General features: G+C 38.4%; 1 protein-coding gene across 2 annotated transcripts in view; it reads left to right on the forward strand.

The window, feature by feature from the left end:
* The window catches only part of RNF13 (ring finger protein 13), a 111,269-nt gene that overhangs the window by 20,376 nt on the left and 65,182 nt on the right, over window positions 1-25,711 (forward strand). For both annotated transcript variants that reach the window (XM_087818082.1, XM_016221614.2), the window contains exons 2-3: window positions 15,497-15,626; window positions 21,121-21,201. In XM_087818082.1, the coding sequence (XP_087674208.1) occupies window positions 15,513-15,626; window positions 21,121-21,201 (195 nt within the window). In that variant the 5' untranslated portion in view covers window positions 15,497-15,512. The remainder of the gene's footprint in view (window positions 1-15,496; window positions 15,627-21,120; window positions 21,202-25,711) is intronic.

A 25,711-nucleotide genomic window follows, 5' to 3' on the forward strand; every position in this document is an offset into this window, starting at 1 on the left:
TTTTGTGACTTGCTTTATTGTGATACTTTATTGCAATGATCTGGAATCAAACCTACAACCTCTCGAAGGTATGCTTGTATTTCTTATGAATATTGATGTAAAAATCCTCAATAAGTACTAGCAAACCAAATTAAACAGGACAATGACCAAGTTGGACTAATTGCTAGAATGCAAGGATGGTGCAACATATAAAAAGTAATCGGTGTAATATGCCACATTAACAGCCTAAAGGGAAGAAACTGATCACCATATCAGTTGATGCAGAAAAGGCCTTAGACAAAATTCAGTGGTTTTTTATGATAAAAAATGCACAACAAACTAAAAATAAAAGGAAATTATCATACCATAATAAAGGCCACATATGAAAAATGCACACTTTACATCATACCCAGCCATGAAAGACTGAAAGCTTTTCCTTTAAGATCAGGAACAAGACAAGGATGCCTGTTTTTACCATTTCTATTCACCATAGTACTGGACGTCCTAGCCAGATAAATTAGGCAAGAATAAGAACTGAATGGCATTCAAATAGGAAAAGAAGAAGTAAAGTTATATATGTTTACAGACAAGTGATCTTACATGTATAAAGCTGTAAAGGCTTCCCAAAAAATCCTATTAGAACTAATGAATGGATTCAGCACAATTGCAGGAGGTACAATTAGCATGCAAAAAGAATGTATTTCCATTCCTAAATAGTAACAGTGAACAATCCCAAAAGGAAGTAAATGAAACAATATCTCTTGCAGTAGCATCAAAAAGAATAAAATACTTAGGAATGAATTTACCAAGGATGGCAAAAGACTTGTACACTGAAAACTATAATATGTTGCTGAAAAACATTAAAGAAGGTACAAATAAATGGATAGACATCCTATACTCATGGATTGATAGACTTAATATTGTTAAGACATCAATATTGTCCAAAGCAATCTGTAGATTCAATGTAATCCCTATTAAAATCCCAGTGACATTTTTTTGCTGAAATAGAAAAACCCATCCTAAAATTCTTATGTAATCTCAAGGGACCTCAACTAGTCAAAACAATATTGAAAAAGAAGAACAAAGTTGGAGTTCTCATCCTTCCTGATCTCAGAACCTACAGTAATCAAAACAGTATGGTACTGGCATAAAAACAGACTTATAGACCAGTGGAATAGAATAGAGAGCCCAGAAATATATCCTCACATATATGGTCAAATTATTTTTGACAAGGGTGCCAACACCATTTAATGGGGAAAGGACAGCTATTTCAACAAATAGTTTTGGGAAAACTGGGTAGCTACAAACAAAAGAATGAAGTTGGGCCCTATCCTACATCATATATAAAAGTTAATTCAAAATGAATCAACGACCCGAACATAAGGGCTAATGTATAAACCTCTTAGATGAAAACATGGGAAAAGCTTCATGACCTTGGATTTGGCAGTGATATGTTAGATATGACATTAAAAGCATGGGTAACTAGAAAAAATGAGTTGGACTTCATTGGAATTAAAAATGTGTACATCATAGGATGTTATACAAAGTGAAAAGACTCATAGAATGGAGGGAAATACTTTTCTTTTTTTTTCTTCTCCTTTTTTGTTTTTTAGAGAGAGTGGAAGGGAGGGGGAGAGGCAGAGAGAGAGGAACGTCGTTAATGTGAAAGAAACACATCGATTGGTCTCCCACCACCCACTGGGGCCGGGATCGAACCTGCAACCAAGGTACTTGCCTTTGACTGGAATCGAACCCGAGAGCCTTCAGTCTGCAGGCTGCCACTCTAACCACTGAGGCAAACTGGATACGGGTGTGGAGGTTAATATTTTTAAATCATATATCTGATAAGGAAAATATATACAGAATATAAAGAACTTTTGCAGCTCAGCAACAATAATCTGATTAAAAATGGGCAAAGGACTTGAATAATCATTTTTCCAATGGAGATACGCAAATGCATAATAAGCATATGAAAAGATGCTCTACCAACATCACTAATCATTAGGGAAATACAAATCAAAACCACAGTGAGATACCACTTTATACCTATTAGGATGATTATAATCAAACAAAGAAAAAAGTGTTGGTGAGGATGTGAAGAAATTGGAACCCTTGTGTGTGGCTGGTGGGAATGTAAAATGGTGGAGGAGTTGTGGAAAACGAATACGGCAACTTTTCAAAAAAATTAAACATTAAATTTCCATATGATTCAGCAATTCACCTTCTGGGTATGTACCACAGAATTGTGAAAGCAGGGACTCAGATATATGTACAGGCATGTTCATATCAGCGCTATTCACAGTAGTCAACAGGTACAACCAAAGTGTCCATCAGTGAATGAATGGATAAACAAAATGTGCTATATATATATATATATATATATATATGTAATAGAATATTATTTAGCGTTAAAAGAAGAAGGAAATTCTGATGTATTTTACAACATGGATAAATTTTGTAGACATTATGCTAAGTGAAATGTCAGACATAAATGGACAGAAAGTGATTCCACTTATATGAAGGACCTAGAACACCTAGTGTTTAGTGAGTACAGAGTTTCAGTTTGGGGAGATGAAAACGCTCTGGAGATGGATGCTGGTGATGGTGACACAGCGTCATGAATGTCACTGAACTTTACACTTAAAAATGTTTAAAATGGTAAATTTTATGTATATTATACCACAATAAAGAAAATGAGGCTGAAAGCCTTCTAAAAAGATCACTGGAAAGTTAAAATTATTTATTCACTGTATTAAAACAAACTTTTATATAAATAAATGTTCAAAAATACAGAAAAGACGACCTCAGTATAATCTTCACCTAGATTTAACATTATTAGTCTTTGGTTTAATTTTTTTTTTAAATGTCCTTATTGATTTCAGAGAGAGAGAGAGAGAGAGAGAGAGAAACATCAATGATGAGAGTCATTGATCTGCTGCTTTCTGCACGCCCCTTACTGGGGATTGAGCCCGAAACCCGGGCATGTGCCCTGATGAGGAATTGAACCAGGATCTTCTGGATCCTAGGTTGATGTTCAACCCCTGGCAGGGCTGGTTTAATTTTTTTTGACTGGCATTTTTTTTTTTTTTAAGTATTATCTGACCTCTCTTGCTTTTTACTTCCTTTAACATTTTTTACAAATTGAGATATAATTCACATACCATAAAATTCACCCATTAAAATGTACAATTCAGTAGTTTTTTTTGTTTTTTTAAACTTTATTTTTGTTTAAAATATTACAGATGTTCCTTTTTCTCTCCAATGATCTGTTCCACCCCACCCAATTCCCCTCCCCAGTCCCTCTACCCACCATGTCCGTGTCCTTGGGTTGTGCATATATGCATATAAATTCTTTGGTTACTCTCTCCCCCTCCACCCACCTGCCCTCCTCCATCCCTCTCACATTTGCTAGTCTCATCTGTGCTTCCATGTCATTGAATCTATTCTGTTCATCAGTTTATTAAGTTCTTTAGATTCCATGTATAAGCGAGATCATGTGATGTTTGTCTTTCTCTGCCTGGCTTATTTCACTTAGCATAATATTCTCCAGGGCCATCCATACTGTCCCAAAGGGTACGAGATTCTTCTTCTTTACAGCTGCGTAGTTTTCCATGGTGTGAATGTCGCACAGCTTTTTTATCCACTCATCTACTGATGGGCACTTGGGCTGTTTCCAGATCTTAGCTATTGTAAACTGTGCTGCTATGAACATCGGGGTGCATATGTTCTTTCTGATTGGTGTTTCAGGATTCTTAGGGTACATTCCTAGGAGTCGAATCATTGGGTCAAACGGCAGCTCCATTTTTAATTTTTTGAGGAACCTCCATACTGTTTTCCATAGTGGTTGCACCAGTCTGCATTCCCACCAGCAGTGTACTAGGGTTCCCCTTTCTCCACATCCTCGCCAGCACAAGTCGTTTATTGATTTGTTGATGGAAGCCATTCTGACAGGTGATACCTCATTGTGGTTTTAATTTGCATCTCTCTGATGATTAGCAATGTTGAGCATTTTCTCATGTGTCTCTTGGCCATCTGTATGTCCTCTTTGGAGAAGTGTCTGTTCAGGTCCTTTGCCCATTTCTTAACTGGGCTCTTTGTTTTCCTCTTGCTGAGCAGCATGGGTTCTTTGTACACTTTGGAAATTAGCCCCTTATTAGATACATCCTTAGCAAATATGTTTTCCCAGACCGTGGGGTTCCTTTGTATTTTGAGGCTGTTTTCTTTTGCTGTGCAGAGGCTTTTTAGTTTCATATAGTCCGATATGTTTATTTTTTCTTTTGTTTCTTTTGCCCTAGGAGATGTATCAGTGAAAATTCCATTATGTGGGATGTCTGTGACTTTACTGCCTATGTTTTCTTCCAGGATTTTTATGGTTTCGTGACTTACATTTAAGTCTTTTATCCATTTTGAGTTTATCTTTGTATATGGTGAAAGTACCTGTCCAATTTTCCCAGCACCACTTATTGAAGAGACTGTCTTTACTCCATTGGATGCTCTTGGCTCCTTTGTTAAATATTAACTGACAATAATGGCGTGGGTCTATTTCTGGGGTCTCTATTCTGTTCCATTGATCCATATGCCTGTTGTACCAGTATCAGGCTATTTTGATTACAATGGCTTTGTAATACAGTTTGAAATCCGATAATGTGATCCCTCCCACTCTGTTCTTTTTTCTCAAGATGACTGCAGCTATTTGGGGTCTTCTTTGTTTCCATATAAATTTTCGAAATGTTTGTTCTAGGTCTGTGAAATATGCTGTTGGTATTTTAATAGGAATTGCATTGAATTTAAAAATGGCTTTGGGTAGTATGGACATTTTAATGATATAAATTCTTCCAACCCATGAGCATGGTATATTCTTCCACTTGTTTACATCTTCCTCTGTTTCTTTTTTCAGTGTCACATAGTTTTCTGAGTACAGGTCTTTTACATCCTTGGTTAAGTTTATTCCTAGGTATCTTATTTTTTTAGTTGCAATGGTAAATGGTATTGTTTTTTTAGTTTCTCTCTCTCAAAATTCATTGTTGGTGTATAAGAATGCCATTGATTTCCAGATGTTGATTTTATATCCAGCTACCTTGCCAAATTTGTTTATCAAATCTAGTAGTACTTTGATGGAGTCTTTAGGGTTTTCTATGTACAATATAATGTCATCTGCAAATAATGACAGTTTTACTTCCTCCTTTCCAATTTGGATACCTTTTATGTTTTCTTCCTGTCTGATGGCTGTGGCTAGGACTTCCAGTACTATGTTGAATAAGAGTGGTGAAAGTGGACCCCTGTCTTGTTCCTGTTTTTAATGGAAATGGTTTTAGTTTTTGCCCACTGAGTATAATGTTGGCTGTAGGTCTGTCATATATGGTCTTTATTATGTTGAGGTATGATCCCTCTATTCCCACTTTCCTGAGAGTTTTTATCAGAAATCGGTGCTGGATTTTGTTGATTGCTTTTTCTGCGTCTATTGATATGATCATACAATTTTTGTCCTTCAGTTTGTTTATGTGATGTATCACATTTATTGATTTGCGGATGTTGTACCAGCCTTGCATCCCTGGAATAAATCCCACTTGGTCATGATGTATGGTCTTTTTAATGTATTGCTGGACCCGGTTTGCTAGTATTTTAGTGAGGATTTTAGCCTCTGTGTTCATCAGGGATATTGGTGTGTAATTTTCTTTCTTTGTGGTATCTTTATCTGGTTTTGGGATTAGGATGATGCTGCCTCATAAAAAGAGTTTGGGAGTTTTCCCTCCTGTTGAATTTTCTGGAATAGTTTGAATAGAATAGGTGTTAATTCTTCTTTGAATGTTTGGTAAAACTCGCCTGTAAATCTTTCTGGTCCAGGACTTTTGTTTGCTGGGATTTTTTTGATTACTGCTTCAATTTCATTAGTTATCGGCCTATTCAGGTTTTCTGCCTCTTATTAATTCAGCTTTGGAATGTTGTATGCTTCTAGGAATTTGTCCATTTCCCCTGTGTTGTCCAATTTGTTGGCATATAGTTCCTCATAGTATTTTCTTACAATCCTTTGTATTTCTATTGGGTCAGTTGTTATATCACCTCTTTCATTTCTGAGTATATTTATTTGGGTCCTTTCTCTTTGTTTCTTAGTGAGTCTGGCTAAAGGTACATCAATCTTGTTTATCTTTTCAAAGAACCAGCTCTTGGTTTCATTGATTTTTTTTTATTTTTTTTAGCCTCTATGTCATTAATCTCTGCTCTGATTTTTATTATTTCCTTCCTTCTACTTCCTCGGGGCTTTTCTTGCTGTTCTAGTTCTAGTCCTTTTAGTAGTTGTGTTGGATGGTTCATTAGATCTTTTTCTTGTTTCTTGAGATAGGTCTGTAATGCTATAAACTTTCCTCTCAGGAATGCTTTCGCCATTTCCCATAGATTTTGGATTGTTGTCTGTTCATTTTTGTTTCTTTCCATGAAGTGTTTGATTTCTTCCTTGATCTCATTGGTAACCCATTCATTGTTTAATAACATGCTATTTAGCCTCCATGTGTTTGAATATTTTTGAGGTTTTGTATAGTAGTTTCATGGCATTGTGATCTGAGAAGATGCTTGATATGATTTCAGTCTTCTTATATTTGTAGAGACTTGCCTTGTGCCCTAACATGTGGTCTATTTTTGAGAATGTTCCATGTGCACTTGAGAAGAATGTGTATTCTGCTGCTTTGGGATGAAATGTTCTGAAAATATCAATTAAATCCATTAGGTCTAGTGAGTCATGTAAGGCCTCTGTTTCCTTGTTGACTTTTCTTCTTGATGATCTGTCCAATGCTGACAATGGGGTGTTAAAGTCCCCCACTATGATTGTGTTGCTGTCAATCTCCCCCTTAAAGTTTCTCAAGAAATTTTTAATATATTTCGGTGCTCCTATATTAGGTGCATAAATGTTTTGTTTGTTTTTTTAATATATCTTTATTGATTTCAGAGAGAGGAAAGGAGAGGGAGAGAGAAACATCAGCGATGAGTGAGTCATTCATCGGCTGCCTCCTGCATGCCCCTGGCCGGAGATGGAGCCCCCAACCCTGGGCATGTGCCCTGACTGGGAATCGAACCCTGATCGCCTGGATCCTGGGTCGATGCTCAACTGCTGAGCCACGCCCGGCTGTGCTGCATAAATGTTTATAAGGGTTATTTCCTCCTATTGGATTGATCCCTTTAGTATTATGTAGTGACAATCTTTGTCTCTTATTATCATCTTTATTTTGAAGCCTATTTTGTCAGAAATAAGAATTTCTACTCCAGCTTTCTTTTCCTTTCCATTTGCATGGAATATTTTACTCCATCCCTTCACTTTTAGCCTGTGTGAGTCTTTTGCTCTCAGGTGGGTCTCTTGTAGACAGTATATATTTGGGTCCTGTTTTCTTATCCATTCAGCTACCCAGGTCTTTTGATTGGACCATTTATTCCATTTACATTTAAGGTTACTATTGATACCAGCTTATTTAATGCCATTTTCCCCCTTTATGCTGATGTACCTTTCTCTCACTATTCTGTCTTTTTCTTAAAGCAGTCCTTTTAGCATTTCTTGCAATGCTGGTTTGGTGCTACTGAACTCTTTTAGCCTTTTTTTTTTTGCCTGGGAAGCTCTTTATTTCACCTTCAATTTAAAATGATAGCCTTGCTGGATAAAGCAATCTTGGTTGCATGTTCTTGCTTTTCATTACTTTGAGAACTTCATGCCACTTCCTCCTGGCCTGAAAAGTTTCTGTTGAGAAATCAGCTGTCAGCCTTATGGGGGTTCCCTTGTAGGTCACTGCTTGTCTCTCTCTTGCAGCCCTTAATATTTTCTCTTTGTCCTTGACATTTGCTGTTTTAATTATGATGTGTCTTGGAGTGGATCTCTTTGCGTCCCTCTTGTTTGGAACCCCCTGTGCTTCCTGAACTTGTGTGGCTTTCTCCCTTACCAGTCTAGGGAAGTTTTCTGTCATTATTTCCTCCACCAAGTTCTCTATCCCTTGCTGTCTTTCCTCCCCCTCTGGCACTCCTATAATGCGAATGTTGTTTTGCCTCATGTTGTCCCAAAGTTCCCTTAGACTGTCCTCATGCTTTTTAAGTGTTTTTTCTTTTTGCTGCTCTGATTGAGTGATTTTTTCTACCTTGTCTTCTAAGTCATTTATTCTATCCTCTGCTTCATTGAGCCTGCTTTTAATTTCTTCCAGTGTATTCTTGATATCAGCTACAGCATTCTTTATTTCTATCTGATTTTTGTTTATGTTATGTATCTCTTTTTTCATGTTTTCCCTAAAGTCCTTGATCTTATCCTCTTTTGCCTTGTTTTTCTCTTTAAGTTCCTTGAATATCTTCATCATCAATACTCTGAACTGTGTTTCTGATAACTTGCTTAATTCCATCTCATCAAAGACTTCTTTTGGCAATGTTTTCTTTAATTTGGGGGTTCTTTGTCTCCCCAGTTTGGTAGGTCTTAGTGTTTGTATCTATATATTTGCTGTGTCCCAGTCTTGTGGGATGGGGTATTGTCTTGTGGGTTCCCGTGGAGCCCAGAGGTGTGTTTTCCTTATACTTCTGAGCTCTTTGCTCTAGGCATGTCCCTCTTGTGGGTGTCCCTTTTGTGGTTTCTTTATGTTCTCCTGTTGTGGTTGGGTCTAGATTGTCGTTGATCAGTCCTTGGGAGGACTCTCCTCTCAGGTTGGCTAACTCTGTCTCTGCCCCAACCTTGTTGGGTAAGCTGTTGTACTGGTGCTGGCAAGGCAGGACAAGACACAACTAAACTTCTAGGAAACAAGGGGTATCCTACAAAATATCTTGACAGTCACAATGAAACCAACCCACGTGAAAATAGAACTGGGAGAGTGAAAGAACACACACACACAAAAAACAAGCTTAAAAAAAAGAGAAAGAAAAGTAACGCTTAGAGAGATGTATATTGTTGTTAATAGTGGTGAAAATTTAGGAAATAATAGTAAACTAAAACGTGAAAAAATAGATAAGCTACTGTGAGATAACAGAAGCAGAGAAAACATTCTGAAAGAAGGGCCAACAAAAAATTAAGGGAGAAAATAGGAATAGGATAATAGTTGAAAATGAGAAAATAAAAATACAATAAAGAGAATAAGAGAAACTCACAATCGAACAAAAAGACAGGAAGACAGAAGGGAGAATAACAAAAGAACGAAAGAAAACAAGAAAAAGAAAAAAAAAGAAAAAATAGTTATGCCAATGAATCGAGAGGAGAGAGAGAGATAAAGCCCAGGCAGGGAGGGAGTCCGGTAAGAGATTTGGTGGAAACTGTAGAAGAAAGCAGTAAACTTGGTTATAACGATAAAGTCCCAGTCGTTAGCAGGGATATCAAGAAAGTCTTGATAGTAGAAGCAAGGATAAAACAAAACAAAGCAAATAATCAAAACAAAACTACAAACAAGCTAAGCAAGACAAAATTATTAAAAAAAAAAATTTTAGTTAAAAATGTTTTTAAAAAAATTAAAAAATAAAGTATTACAAAATTTAAAAAAGAAGAAAAAAATAAATTTTCCCCCTTTCTCTTCTTCCTAAAGAAAAAAGAGAAAACAAACACACAAACAAACAAACAACCAAAAGGAAAAAAGACAGTCAATCAGATGAGTTTCTTCTGGGCAGCTTATGTTGTCTGTGGCTCTCTGTTTTGTGGGCTGATTTCCGTTCTCCTGGGAGGTGCTTGTGTAGCACCCAATGTGAGGAGCCATCTAGGTTTGGCTCTAGTGTCCTTAGGTAGAAGGTTGACCTGAGGCTCACCGTGGACCACCTCCTCTTGTCAGATATTTTGCGACTTTATAGTTCCCTGGTCTTGCTCCAGAGTCTTCTGTAGAGTCTTTAGGGTGCAGGGTGGCTAGTGCAGCCCAGGGTATCACTCCCCTTAGAGATTTTGCTGTCAGGCACTCACTCTGTGGGAGTTAGTCTTTGCTCCACCGCCAGCTCCTCAGTCCCTACCCTGTCCTCTGATTCTAGTTCCCCAGGCTCTGTCCTGCTGCAGCTTCAGATTGATTTCAGCCTGTGGCCTTTTCTGTATAGGCTGTTTCAGCAGCCTGGACTCAGTGGGTTCGATTAAAGAACATTCTGGTGAGCCCTTTGCCTGCCCAGCCCCCAGCAGGGGTTTTCAGCATTTCCTCCAGCTCCCAAACAACAGTCCCTGAGAGTCTTATTCTTGTAAAGTCCTCCTGTGATCTGCTCTCCCTTCCCCCTCAGGATTGTGCCCTGCGGGTGTGTTTGGGGCCTCAGTGAGCTGGACCTGGCTGGCATATTTTAAAGTAAATTACAGATATGACATTTCATTCCTAAGTTCTTCACTAGGCATCTTCAAAAATAAGGATTTTTTTCATATGAGCACAGTACTGTGATCACGTTACTGAGTATGGACACCCTTCCTGATGGGTATGGAGAAGCCAGTACTATGGCACTGGCCTTTGAGAAAGGAAAAAGCTATTGCGAACTCAGCTGGCAAGGAGATAGGAGGCAAGGCTCAAATCTGCCTCTCCAATGGAGAGTTTGGTGTGGAATTTAAGGGAGTAGGGAAGGATGGGCTGGTATGCGAAATTGTGGTGGGACAGGTTGCAGTTAGAGTGCTTCAGCATGAGATATTTTGGACAACAAGTCCTTAGCTTCTGAAAGGATTCTGGTGATAAGGTTCAGGTCAAGGTCCAGCTCTTTGGTTACTGGTGGTGGTTCTGGTTGTTACTGAAGGTCAGATTCTCTCCTTGGCGCAGCTTCCACTGCATGACTGTACCGTTTTGTTCTTTTGCCCCTGAAAGGCAACTCAGTATCTTGTTAGAAACAGGATAAGGCCAGTTTGAGGTGGTTCTGTGAACCATACCTAAGAAAATTGGCAATTGGTTTTAAAACAGATCAGATATCTAGACTATATTTCACATTGTCCGCCTTGTTCCTAAACTGTGTTTTTATTGTTGGTTGGTTTGAAGTTTGTGTTTTGCATTTGAATTTAATGTTTCTTATTTCTTTAACAGTCTTAACGCTCTTCTTTTATTTCATCTCCTTATACTGTTTGTTTACTCCATTTAATTTTATATACATTGGTGCAGTGCCTTCAAGTAACACACCCACTGTGTCTTATAGCTTAATTTTTCTATTCCATATATTTTCTGTAAACTTGAAGTTAGAGCTAAAGGCTTGTTAGAATCAGGTTAAAACAATTTTGGCAAGAATACATTTTAGGTGATACAGACTAAATAGAAAGTAGAATGAGAATTTGCCAGTTGATAAAGTCAGGAAGCAAATTTCAAAAGTCTGTTAATAAAATGTCTGTTAATAAATGTCGGTTAATAATTAGTAGAATTTTGTCAAACAGTAGACAAATTTAGATATAATCAGAGATGTTGGCGATGGAGACATTTCTAGAAACCTGCTCTTTAGTTCTCAGGGATTTCTTGCATATTCTGTACTATATACTTCCTTTGAAGAAGTGTAACCTCCTTCTGGTTTTAGGGATACTCAGAATGAACATAGAGTCATGCTCTGTCTTTGGTAATTATTGAGAGAAAAAGAGAAAGGGAGGGAAAGGCAGGGCAAGGGCAAGGGCAAGGGCAGGGAAGGGCAGGGAAGGGCAGGGAAGGGAAGGGAAGGGAAGGGAAGGGAAGGGAAGGAGGGAAAGAGGCAGATATTTGTAAATTGCAAGATTTTATTAGATGTGTGTTCTCTCTTTCTAAACATGGTTGTAAAGAAATGTCAAGATGATTGTGTCCTATTAGGGGGTTATGAGAGTCACAACAAACAATATTTATATTCTATCATAGAGACTGCAACAGTTGAATAAATTGAGGGATGAGAGGCCAATAAGAATTGTAATGGGGAAGAAAAGTACAGCACCCACTCTGCATGACCAGCAGTGGTTAGGAGTTCTGGTTGACAGTCACACTCTGAATAACTGATTGATTCTAATCTGGGACCAGGTTCACTAGTTTTGTAGGAGGACACAGACTGAGACAGCATATCAACGTAAGATACATCTTCATTGAGGAGCTTACATTCACCCAGGTGCAGCTTTTATACTGTAACAGGTAAGATCAAACATGTGGATATATATCACATCAGAATAGGAAAGTGCTGGAACCACTTCTGTGAATGGAACCACTTCTCAGAGCAGTTCATGAGTAGCTTCCAGGTACCCTCAGGGCTCACTTTTGGTTTCAAGAACACACACACCACAGGGAAACAGAGTCTATTGTTTTTGTAACAAGCTTGTATAGTTAACATACAGTCTTTCCAGTTTTCATGCTTTTCACTAGTTGGGAAGTCATTTTTATAATAAGTAATGTCACCTAGTATTAACAGTTGACAGTCTATATTTATTTTTACCCTGTAGTCCTAAGTGCTAGGAGATAGTATTAAAGGATTTATTGCCTTGGCCAGGTGGCCCAGTTGGTTGGAGCGTCGTCCTGTACAGCAGAAGGTTGTAGGTTCAATTCCTGGGCAGGGCACATACCTAGATTGCGGGTTTGATCCTTGGTTGGGTCACATATGGGAGGCAATCAATCCATGTTTCTCTCTCACATGTCTGTCCCCCTCCTGCCTTCCTCTCTCTAAAAAGCAATAAACATATCCTCAGGTCAGGATTAATAAAAAGGATTTACGCTTGTTAACCTTTGTCTCCAGAAGACTCCTTTGAGAAGGGAAGATTTAAAACAAAAAAAACCCTTTTGTACTTTTGTTGAGAATGTATTAACAACGGTGGATCTCTTTAACAGAAACTGCATATATTTATACATACAAAAAATTTGCGTACAATTTCCTAGGATTCTTAGTTTTCCTCTAAGTTTTCGTTTAAAGGTAGAGGAAAGTGTATTTTAGTTTCTGGATAACAAATGAAGATACAGAGCTGGCCATAGCAGGGTGCATTCTTGGAAATAAGAGTTGGTCAGAGCAAGGTACCTGTTAGACTACAGGGGAATAAAATTATTTAGGTTGGACAGACTCTGAAATGTGAAATTTCTTTTTACATTTTTGCCTCCTCCCAATGATGATTACTTTTGTTGACTGCCTTTCTTCCCCCCACATTTATCTCAAAGTTCTTTTCTTTCTTGACTTTTGTGAAATAATCTTTCTCTTTTCTCTGCTTTCTCTCCCTACTGTTAAATTTAGATATTCTTCAGAGTTTTCTCTAGCCTCTTCTCATTTTAATTTTTATTTTTACATTAAGATTACTTTAGTTATCACTTATTTGTTGATGCTTAAATCTCTCTATGCCTTGGGAAGAACTCCTGACTTCTACCCAAGAGTGTGCACTTTAGAGGCACACAGCCTCAGTTTGAATCCTGGTTCTGCTGTTATTTATTGTTTGACCTTTGGCAAGTTACTTAACTGCACTTTCCCCATCTATGAACTGATACTTAACATTATAGGGACTTGTTAGGATTAGATGAAATTAACTCAGTAACATGCTTAGAGCATTGCCTGTTGCTCTAAGTACAAGTGACTTATAACAGCTGTGGTTATTATTATTAGTGATCAATAACAGCTGTTGTGGTTGTTATTCCCGTACTCAGAGTTGTTTTTCCCTCTAAACTCGCCCTCCTCACCCCCAGAGTTGGCTAGCAATTGCAGAACATTACAAGGGAAGCCAAACAGGTCAGTGGTCAACATACTGAATATTTATTCTTAGCAAACTTTAGTAGCAACTATACCTTATTTAATAAGGATTTGTATGTTTTTATGGTATGGTATTTGACCAGAAATTATCTAATGTGATTGTATTGGGGGTTCCCAAGGCCACCCCAGGTTCAGTGACGTACCAGGAGAACTTACAGGACTCAGAATATGGTTGTGCTCCCAAATATGATTTATTACAGTGAAAGGACCCAAAGCAAAATCAGCCAAGAGAAAAGGAGCATGGGGTAAAGTCCAGGAGAAGCCGGGGTAAACTTGGAGTCCTCACCCAGTGGAGTCACAGAGTAGGCTTACTCTTCATCAGTGAGCTATGCGGTGCCTACTGTTTACACTCGGTGCTGTTCATGGTGCCAACATTTCATATTTCCGGAAAAAAAGTTTAGGCAGAGTTTAGGCACAGAAAGCTTTTCTTACCAGGGAATGAGGAGAACCCTTCTGAAATCTTTAAGTTCCCAGGTGCCAGTGAAGGGCCAGCCTTGCAAGGAGACCTTTCTAAGGATAGCCTCAGGCCTGCTATGTTAACTTTTTTCTGTACAGAGATATATTATAAAATGTACTTTCCATAAGAAACCAATACAAATTTATACATTTTAAAAACCACTTTATTGAGATATAATTCATACACCATAAAATTTACCCATTTAAAGTGAACAGTGCAGTGATTTTTACTATATTTATACAGTTGTGCATCCATCAGCACAAGCTGATTTTAGGACATCTTTTTTACCCTGAAAAGAAACCCTGCTCATGAGCAGTCATTCCCTGTTCATAACTGTCCCTCCCCCTCTCTTAATTCTTAACTTCAGCCGCAGGCAACCACTAATCTATTTTCTGTCTCTGTGGAACAAATCTAACATTTAACATGTTTTCACCATTATTTCATCTCTGATATTAATGGGTTTGTAAGGAGGTAGTTCAGAAGTTATTCAGAGATATTTTTCTTTCAGTGTTTGTCAAAGAGTCAGAGTTTGAGTCTCTGTAATCTCCAAACCAGAGCCTTACCAACAGTAGTCATCCTCACAGTTGATCTTACATGAGTTAGTGGTATTTAATGAAGTAGTTCTTTATAAAGGCAAACTTTGTTGTCACTTGTAAGTATGCTATACAGTTGGTTGAGGCTTACTGATGAGAATTTTGAGCAAAAAGTATTACTTTATAAGAAGTGGCCATTTTTTTTTTACATTCTCTCCTAGAGAGGCACAATATGCAAGAATAAATAAAAAGTAAATTTACATGTGAATTTATAAATTATATTTAAAGAGTTATAAAAATTCTTTAAAATTGTAAAAAATTTATTTATTTTTAATACATCTTTATTGATTTCAGAGAGAGGAAAGGAGAGGGAGAGAGAGAGATAGAAACATCAATGATGAGAGAGTCATTGATCGGCTGCCTCCACGCCCCCAACTGGGGGTGGAGCCCACAACCCGGGCTTGTGCCCTGACCGGGAATCGAACCCTGATCGCCTGGATCCCAGGTCGACGCTCAACTGCTGAGCCACGCCCGGCTGGCCTAAAATTGTAAAAAATTTAAAGCAAAGGGGTTTGTGAGTTTTTAAATCATTATTTTGATTGAAATCTAGTTTCACCCATAACTGAATTAGTAGACAAGTTGTACTGTAAACCAAGAACTGTAGCAAGTTCTTTGTTTTGTGGTAAAAACACAGAACTTAGTTACCACGAGTTATGTAAGTAAGGGCTGACTAACCTTGGGTGTTTACCTAAGTGTCCAAATCTGTGTAAACTCTTATGCTTTTGAAATATGTTTAATTTTATTGCTATCATGTATATAATTAAAGGATATTTTTGGACATCAGGAATTAATATAGCAATGATTTATTTTCAGGGCCACAGCCCCAGAGCTCATTGTTACTTCCCTGCTTATCTTCCAGGTGATCTTACAGCAAGATGCTGCTGTCCATCGGGATGCTCATGCTGTCGGCCACACAAGTCTACACCATCCTGACTGTGCAGCTCTTTGCATTCTTAAACCTACTGCCTGTGGAAGCAGACATTTTAGCAGTAAGTATGGTAAAATTGATTCATGTCTAAAAATATCCCTGAAAGAAAAGCTTTCTAAGAGTCTTATACACGTGGTTGTTATGTGAAAGTGGGAGGACCTTACTCATCTTTTAATGGCTTAATATCTAATGTACAGTAAATACACAATAGATGTTGCTTTTGCAAGTGTGTGCACTCCCTAGAGTGCTCATGCACATGTATAGCTACATGCTGTGTATTTCTTTAGATGCTTCCTGTTTTTCTTGATAATTAGTATATCTGTAATGACTTTGAAAGTGTTATTTAAAACAATTATATAAGATGTCCATAGAAATAGTAAACTAAGATTAATGGTAATGAGTCAGAAGAAAAGCACAATGGTTTATATGTGATGGTGGATAAAAAAGATTGTAGAGAACATCACTCTTCAAAACCTAGAGTGTCATTTCTAGGCTACTGTCTTACTGTCCTCTAAACTAGGAAGTGCACGTTTTCTATTTCTCATTTTTGTGAAGCTAGAAAAAGAAGAATTTACTCTGTGTGTGTGCATGTGTGTACCCATGCACATCTATATTCTAGGTACTGTGCTAAGGTTTACTGTTTTTACTTTCTCGGTACAAGTGATTTGCTTACTGACATTAGGTGAGATCTAGAAGGGCCAGTTGTTGCTGATGAAAGCTTAATGTGGTCCTCAGCCATGTGTCTGCATACTGTAGCACTTGTGAAAGGGTCTAGGATCATTGTAGAGCCTGGGAGAGCCAGGATGGTTTCTATACTGTAGCTTTTGAAGGTTTAGCAATTCTAATCCCTAGGAGATTTCTCACCCTCTGTTTACTGCCTTTAGTAGGGAACTCACTGATTGATTATTTTTTAGGAAAGTGGATCTTTTTGAATTGGAATGGAAGTGGAACTAAGAGTCCATTGTTATTCAAACCTCTCCTCTACATTAGCCCCCAAAGTCCTTAGAATATTCTTGGGATGACTTTTGAAATTGTTACTGGAGAATCAAACTCCCCTGTCACTTGTGGGCGTGAGGTTCTTGTGATCTCTTCAGAAAATGAATTTTCTAAGCTTTGCATGAGAAGATGGGATGTGGAAGAAGGCTTTATTTGCGTGAAGTTACATTTCTTGGGTTCCCCTTAAGCCAGTCCTGGAAAAGGTGCAGCTGGGGTTCCAGCAGAGCCAGAAGGAGGGCCAGTGTCCAGAGTTTTTGATCCATGTTGCAGCCGGTGTGACTCAGCATTCAAGCTAATTAAAGTCCATTGGTCCATGTGTGGAGCCCAACAGGGCTGTGTGCCATGTGGGCACAGGAGAGTGTGCCCCTGCAGCAAGTCAAAGGAGTCTGGCACCCTGGAGCCAAGAGAGGGTTGCTTCTTTGTCTATAAGTTTATGTATTTAGATTTCATGGGCTTGCACTGGCCACTCCCATTCTGGGACAGATAGATACCCTTCCAGTCACTCAGACCTTTATGGGGCATGGGTTTAAACTGCCTTTGTCCAGTCACTTCCCCCATCAGTCAACAGGGAAGACTTGGAGAGTGTTAAATGCTGCTTTTCAGCAAGCTGTGTAAATGCATGCCTATGCTATTAAGCCTTTCCTTTCTTGTTAAATATTAACCAGGTTATTACAGTGGCATCAAAATGAGGTGGGGGATATATGGACTGATCAGGGAGTGAAGTTCCTCTCGTCTGCCTTTTCTCCTTTGATTTCTTCCATCCCCCCCTCCCCACCACCTCCCTCTCTTCTCTGTTCTAACACCTGCCACTTCTTGTCATCTTTCTTCCCTTTCTACCTGAGGTGGACTGTTATTCCATGGTTCAGCTGTGGTGGGTTAAATGACTATCAGTGGACTGCTCTGGGAACTGAACCGCTGTGTGGCCTTGATCAAATTATGTAGCCACTATAAGTGCCTCAGTTTACTTATTTATAAGCCGGGGTGTTGCAGTGATGATTAAATAAGGTAAACTTCTTAGAACAGTGTCTCCCACAGAGTGAGTGTTTTATCTAGTTTACTGCATTTATAGTTATCATTCTCATCACCCTTCACTCCCATGAGCAGTGTATGAGACTGCACAAGGTGAATTTTTTAATAGCGACAAAACAAATATTAGGTATAGAACAGTCATTTCTTGCGTCAGTGTTGCCTGTGCTTCAGGAAAGTGAGTGTGGAATGTGTGATGTTATCTGGTGAAGGAACCATCAGGGGAGTTGCTTAAATCTGGCCTTTGTCCTGACACTAACAGATGGAAGGCGGCAGGAGTGCAGAGGTGGCCAGAGGGGAGTGGGGTGTGAAGGCATGCGACTGGCCAAAGGAGAGCTAAATATTCAGACTGGGGCACTGATGTGGTGTAACACGGTTACTCAAAGGAAGTGAGTCAAGAGGTAGAAAATATTAGCTCTTCCTCTTAATTGAATAAGAACATCCCTAAAATCTGAGTTTGGAGCAATACAGATTTAAATAAGTTGATAAAGATTGATTCTAGTTCCTTTTTGGACAAGTATTAGGATTCTGCCTTTGAAATGATAGTTTTAGTCTTGTTATTTGTATGCCAGAAGATTTTATTTTGGACAGTTGAATTCTCCCATTTAATTGTTAATTTCCTGACAATAGCATTTGTCCATCTAGTTGGTGAGTTCTAAGAGACTATTGGAGATGCTACTATAGTGTGTTGCTAACTAGTCAGTGAGCTCCCTAGATCATGAGTACCTGGAAGGCAGGACTGGGTCTTACTAAATGTTATGTTTCTTGAGCCTAGTGCGAGTTACACAGGAATTCAGTAAATGTTTGACCTGATAGTTTTTCATAGGAGATTTAGTTCTTTCATTTTCTTTTAATAGTATTCACTCCTTAATACTTAAGATTGTTGTTTCTGTTAACAATTCATTCTCTTCTCTTATCTCGGCTCTCTTTCCTTTGACCCAAAGGAAATGTGAAACTATTAATTATGTAGGTTTATATCTAGAAACATGGAGCTTTAGAATTGGCTGGGGCCTTACACTTTAATGATAAACAGATCAATGTGGAATATCCTGAGGCTCATAAGCTACAAGTGACTTGTTAGCTTTGAGTAGTGCTGTGATCTTAGAGAGTCAACCCAGTTCTGGTTTACTCCCAATCTGCCTTTTGATTCTGTTGTAGGGATTTGTCAGGGAGAATTTGTTGAGTGGTAGGTGGTTGTGAGGGTCAGTGGACAGAGTAGGAGACAAACACCCAGTGGTGTGAATAGATTGGATTACACAGCATGGTAGTTAAGAGCTTTAGCAATTGAATTAGAATCTGAGTTGAATTTAACATCTCTTGTCTCTTGAGACTGTATGAATGACAGTGTAGGGCAATGGGTTAAGAGCCAGAGTTCTGGGGCCAGACTGCCTGGATCAGAATTAGAATCCTGGTTCCTCTCATTTACTAGAGCAAGTTATTTTCAGTGTCTGTGGTCTCTCTCAAATGGGGATGAAGATACTAGTGACTCACTGTACAGGGTTGTTGTGAGGATTAAATAAGTGAATACCTGTTAAGTGTTTAGCATGATGTCATAAATGCTCAATAATTGTTACTTTCTAAATTAGTACTTTCTAAAAGTAGTACCTTTTTTAAAAAAAGTATTGCCTACACACAATTGTAGTTTTCTTTGGTCTATCTATGTTGATCTAGATCAGTTTATTTTATAGTGGTGTCTTTGGCCTTGGAAGAGTTGAATGACTTCCTCAAATTCAACATAGAGCTGATCATAATGGAATTAAATAAATTAAACAGAGGTCTTTTAGTTAACAGATTAAACAGTTCATGTGGTGATGGGTATAACAGCACTTTGTGACTCTAAAGCATTTGTAATCATAGCGCACTATGCAAAGATGAATTAATGCGACAGTAGGGAATTACCCAGAAGCAGTGCTGGCCTTCAAGTATAACACCAGGCGAATTATTCCAGAGTCAGCACAGTGGATAGGTTCAGTGACCAAATGCTTGAATCACACAGTTTATTGAATTAATTACAAACATACGGAGAGAAGTACAGGTAACAGATGGATATGCTGAGACACTTGGAATAGGGTACCAGTGGAGGGCAAGAACCACACTACCTGAGTCCTGTGTTACTGTCGTTAGTTTGTCCAGTCTCTCTGCGGCATCAGCTTTCCCTGGTGTCAGGATGGTTACCAGGACCTGAGCTGAGGGTTAGCAAGGGGACTTGGCAGATGGAAGGTGTCTGGATCCAACCTTTGCTTGCTCTGTTGGAGAGGTGAGAGGTATTTGCATATGAACACCGCTGTAACTTGCTGTTCACCTGAAGGGCTATTTATCTGTTTCTCTCTGGCGGATGACACATGAAGCTAGAATGGAGATCCCCAGTAGGTGTTTGGTTTAGGGATGACATAGCCATCAGTCTAGATGTGCGACATAATCCATGCTTTGTGGATATTTAAGAGTTGCTTGATCCTTCCATCCTTTGCTGTCTATATGTAACACTCTTGCTTCGTTCCATTCTTTTTATGTGTTTTCAAAACAGATATATGCTAGTTTTTCTGGTTTTTTTTGCCTGTAATTTATGGCAACTGTCTGGACTTCTAATGCACCATACAAGTTTTGTCTGTGTTTCAAAAGTCACTCGTTTATTCCCGCAGACTAGGATTTTCTGTATTGAAACCTTTGTATCAGAAGTTAACAGACTTTAGTACAATAAATAAAGGTCAGTTTCTGTTACAAAAAAAAAAAAGTTACTTGTTTACCATATTTGCTTAGTTTCATCTATATTTTTTGTTTTTCTTATTTTCTATATAGCAGATTGAACATTCTTAAATAATACAGCAAACTCACTTCACAATTATATTTACTATTATTTTCTAGAAGCACAGAGAACCCTTGTTTTGTTTTGTTCTGTTTTGCTAGAGGACTGATAAATACTGTAGCATAGGAATCTATATCTATAAGGAAGGGGAAAGTTGTTAAAATAGTTTAATACTTTCAGCTCTCTATATGTATGTACACTACTTCATTCAGTTTAGTCCCTTCATTGTTTAGCCTTAGATAAAAATGCTCAGATTATATAAGAAATGACAATGCTTTAAATGCGTTATTTGATGCTCCTTCTGGGGAAAAGGCATTTTTCATAGCTAGGCCCATAAACCCTGTAAATCTCTTCTATTAAGTCAGACCCTTATAATAGAGAGAAAATAAAGTAGAATTCTTGCTGAGAAATAATCTGTCTAAAAAATTTCTTGCTAGGGTATTGTCTGTGGGAAAAACTCAGAAAATAATTGGCAGTTTAATGTTAGGGAATTATTGCTGTTTAATTATATGAAATCAGAATCCAATTTAAGCAGCTTTATATATAGTAAATTTTATATGTTCGTTGCTATTTTAGTGGATGTGCATTTACAGAGTTATTTTTCTTGTGATAAACTGTGATAATAAATTAGAATTGTGGAAATGACAACTGAAATAATTTAATAAACTTTTTGTTTTTAATGTTATGTGTAAATCGGTTGTAACTTGATCGTTTTTGATTTTACATTTAGTATAATTTTGAAAATGTGTCTCAGACATTTGATGACCTTCCAGCAAGATTTGGTTATAGACTTCCAGCTGAAGGTTTAAAGGTAAGAGAATAGTAATATATGCTTACGGCACAAGGTATTTAATAAGATGATTTTATTACTCTTTATTTGTTTTAAGAATGAAAATATTTATTACTATTTCTCATCATAAAACCCATACATATTCATTTGTACAGGGTTTATAGACTATTCAAAAGGTATGAAGAAGAAAGTGAAAATCACCTATGATTGTCTTATTCTGAACTAGACACTGTTAATATTCTGGTATACGATATTTTAGACCTGTTTTCTAGGATATGTGCCATGTGTGTGTTTGTAGATATGTGTGCATATATATGTGAATGCTTATATAGATAATGAATCTGTATTTAACACTAGTGGAGGTGTGTTTTTATTTGCAATGGCTGCTTGGCAATTTCATAAAAAACTATGAATTTTTGAACATTGATTTGTTTAATCTTTCATAGTGGATACTTAGATTGCCCAGTGTTTGCTATTACAAACAGTGCTATAATGAATGTCTTTACCCTTGTGTGTCTGTTTATTTGCATAAGATACTTTTCCAAATGTAGAATTGCTTTGTTTATGAAACATGTTTAAAATGCTGTTGGTGTTCCAGGTTGCCCTTCCAAATTTAGTGTCTGAGGCTGTCCTTTTCCCCATTCCCTCTTTGATACCAGATGTTACCAAATATTTGTTAATTGATAAAAAAACATCTAATGAGATTGACCATCTTAATGTTTTTTTGCCTATTGTGTGTGTGTGCCTGTGTGTATGAGGGAGAGAGAGAGACCTTGTTAATGCTCTTTGCCCATTTTTAAATTAAGATGATTCTTACTGATTTGTAAAAATTCTTTGTGTATTGGAAGGATCAGTCTGTTGTTTGCTATTATGCTTCAGATGATTTTCCCCAGTTTTTCTCTCATCTTTTAACTTTGTTTAAGGTTTTAGAAGTTTTATTTTAGTTAAAAATTACTGCTTTTTCTTTCTACCTCTGTGTTCATGGTTAAAAAGTATTTCCTATTCCAAAGTAATATGAAGTTTTTATGTTATATAAGTTAGAATACATGAAATTGTGTATATACATACCACAGAATGTTTTTAATTAGATATTGTAAAACTATTGTTCTCAATTAGGTTGACAGGCACTTCTGGGAGCTGCTTGCCAGCTTTTAATTTTTTAAAGATTTAAGAAATTGTTTTTAGTGTATGTGCTGCATTCATGATTTTAAATTATTTTTTTGAAACTCCCAGTGCTGTCTGACTCTTTCTCATCGTAAAAGTATTTAAACAGAAGAGAAGTAGGTGTACAGAGGAAAAGGAAGGCCTTCCTTCACCCCTTCATTTACCTGTGCACGTCCCACTCTTCTCCTTGGAGTTAAACATTAGGGTGTTAGGTGCTATTGTAGGCCTTTAGATCTTGTTTTCTGAATATGTAGTGCTTTTTGTTCATGAATTTATAAACTCATTAAGTTCATACTTGGTTATCATTTGTGTATATGAAAGTTTTCTTAATTTTTATAATGGAATCCCTTCTAGCTAATTTACGTAGAAAGGGGTTTATGAAGGGCTAGAGATGTTCAGAGTGTCAGAGCCTGGAAAAGTAGTTTCCGTCCTGTTTCAGGAATAAAACCCAGAATCACCTGTAGAACGGGCTTGTAAAGGATTAATGTAGCCACTGACCTCCAAAGCACAGCCCCTTTCCTCTGATCAGGGGACCTCTGTGGTTCCACCTCAGAATATTCTGACTACTGCTACCCAAGCTAATCAAGCACCTACCCTTTACCAGGCTCTTCCCCCAGATCTGACTCCTGGATTTTTCTTTCTGACCACCTGCAGGCTACATAGTGACTAACCACATACTTTAGTGAAATATTAGCTGTGAGGGAGGCTGGTGTCAATGTTAGAAATGTTCAAACCCATAGAGACTTTTTATCTGTTCTTCCCCAAGCTCACTGAACTCCGTATCTGGTAGATCACATGTCTCCATATGGTTTAATTCTTTTTCTGGAATTTTCCCATTCATTTGGGACTTGTTTGTCTCCTCATTTTGGCTGCCTCTCTCTGTGTGTTTCTGTATATTAGGTAGATCTTCTACATCTCCCAACCTTGGCAGGGTGGCCTTATGTAGTAGGTGTCTTGTGGAGCCCAGTGGTGCAGTCTTTCTCATCGCCTCAGCTGGGTGCTCCAAGAGTGTCCCTTGTGTGGGTTGTGTGTGTCATCCTTTGAGCCTTTGATTGCTGTTGGAAAGTCAGTGGGTTGGGTTGAGCCTCAGGTTAGCTAGGTGGGAAGATGGCCATGACCACAGCATACCAGCTGCTGTGCAGAGGCTGACCCCAAGGAGTGAGATTCGCCCCAGCAAGGCTTTGGTTCCTACCGAGACCATCCTTTAGGTATGCTGTTTGTGGAGCTAGTTGGGTGGTGCTGTGTTGTGGTCTGAAGCTGGCTACTAGGTGTGTTGGTTTTGATGCCTCTTGGAATGGGCTCCTGTGCAGGGCAAGGTCACCTGCTGCCTGTTCTTGGCCCTAGGCCTCCTGGTAGGAGCTACAAAGTGATCCACAGTTGGTAGCTGCCTGTAGTGGGCCTGGAGGCATAAGGGAGAGGCCACAGGGCAAACCCAGAACCCAGGCTGGCCACACCACAAAGCAGTGCTAGGGTCACTCTGCAAGAGGCAAAGGGCATGGTGTGTCCATTAGCTACCTTCCCTGACCCTTCGAACCTTTGAGAGTTATTAGGACAGTCTGCAGAATACTCACCCTAAACTTCAGTGAACGGACAGCAGCTTGAAAGGTACCAAAACATACAGGGAGAAAGTGACTTGTGTGGCTTCAGGTGAGGGTTGGAGGGATAGCTGATATTGTTCCTGTGTTGAGCACTCCCCCGACACAGTCTGCAGGCACAAGTGCTGCAGACTTTCTTAAAAACTCTCAAGGGTCCACAGACCCCAGGCAGGTGAGTATTGGCCTCAGTGTGTCCTGTACTTCTGCCTCAAAGGCTCCAGCCCCAGCAATGGTGCCAAATCTGAATTCATTAACCGGGTGAACACCGCTTGCCTCTCGCTGATGACTCCGATACCTTGCCCCACCCAAAGCTCTTTCACTGGCCGTTGATCACTGGTTTTCCAGGTTGATTGTTTTACAATATAGTTGTAATTTTGATGTGGTCATGGGAGGAGACAAACACAGTGTTTACCTACTTCATTACCTTGACCAGAAGCATCTTTGACATCTTTTAATCAGAGTTTATTAAAATCTAAACTCTAACTCATTGATAAAATATATAACCTAAAAAGGTAATAAATCTAAAATCTAATTCTAATAAAATATGTAACCAAAAAAGGTTATTGGGAAGACTTCTAACAGTGTATACAAGATGAGATGTAACTTTGAGGTGAAAGATACTCAGTTACTGCTCTCAGTAGTGTTACAAATGTAATATCTAATTTGTGAAGAGGTTTTTAAAATCCTTTTCTTAATCCAGCTAACCTTATTTTAAAAACCTTTTCTTAATCCAGCTAACCTTTTTTTTTTTAATCCTCACCTGAGGATGTATTTTCATTCATTTTAGAGAGAGGAAGGGGGAGAGAGAGAGAGAAACATTGATGGGAGAGAGAAGCATCAATTGGTTGCCACTCATACGCTCCCGACTGCGGATCAAACCTGCAACCTAGGTATGTGACTGACCAGGAGTCAAGCCCGAAACCCTTTGGTGTATGGGACGACATCCAGCCAAGTGAGCCACCTGGCCAGGGCAGGGGTTTAACTTTTAATTGGTATATAACCCTCACATTTCTATCGTATTCAGTGCATTTCTCAGTGATGTGCAGAAGGTATGACTATCAGATTTGCAGATGGCATGAAGCTTGGAATGGTTAATATACTAATACTTTGCCCTTGAGTCTTAAAAGATAGGTACTGAAAAGAGTAGAAATATAGCTTAGTTGCAACATGTCAAAAATTTATTGAAATAACTGTGCTGTATTTGCCAAAAACCGAATTGGGTTTTACAGTGCATCAGTAGAAGTATAATGTCTAGAACAGGCTATTGAGTGATAGCTTGGGGCACCTTTCTGCTTACTAGGTGGGATGCAGCCCGATTCATGAATTGTCGAATAAAGCCAATTAGATCTTGAACTTATAAAAAATAAAAAAAGAGTGATAGTTCCCATCTGCCGTTACATTGGTCAGGTCATTTATAGTACTATGGTCAGTTTTTGGCAGCGAGCCAAAATAGAGTGAAGCTTAAGAACCAACACAAACACTTTTTTTTGTTAATGCCTCCCCTAGAACAGATTTGCCCTGATCTGTACAGTTGTACTACACGTTGCTCATTCTTTGTTTTCTCTTATCTTATTGGATCTGTTTGTTCTTTTCAGATATTAGTTGGGTTGGGACTCAGTCTTACCCATCCCAGTGCTTAAACAGGGCCCTCATGAAATGCAGCCAGTGTATTCAGAGCATAGTGTTCAAGGAACTTACTATGCTATCAACTATGGTTAAAGGATGTTTTGCTGCATAAGAGGAGAGTAATCTCCAGTTATTTGTGAAAAAGG

The sequence above is a fragment of the Miniopterus natalensis genome, chromosome 6, assembly GCF_054644295.1.
Source record: "Miniopterus natalensis isolate mMinNat1 chromosome 6, mMinNat1.hap1, whole genome shotgun sequence".
Classification (NCBI taxonomy): domain Eukaryota; kingdom Metazoa; phylum Chordata; class Mammalia; order Chiroptera; family Miniopteridae; genus Miniopterus; species Miniopterus natalensis.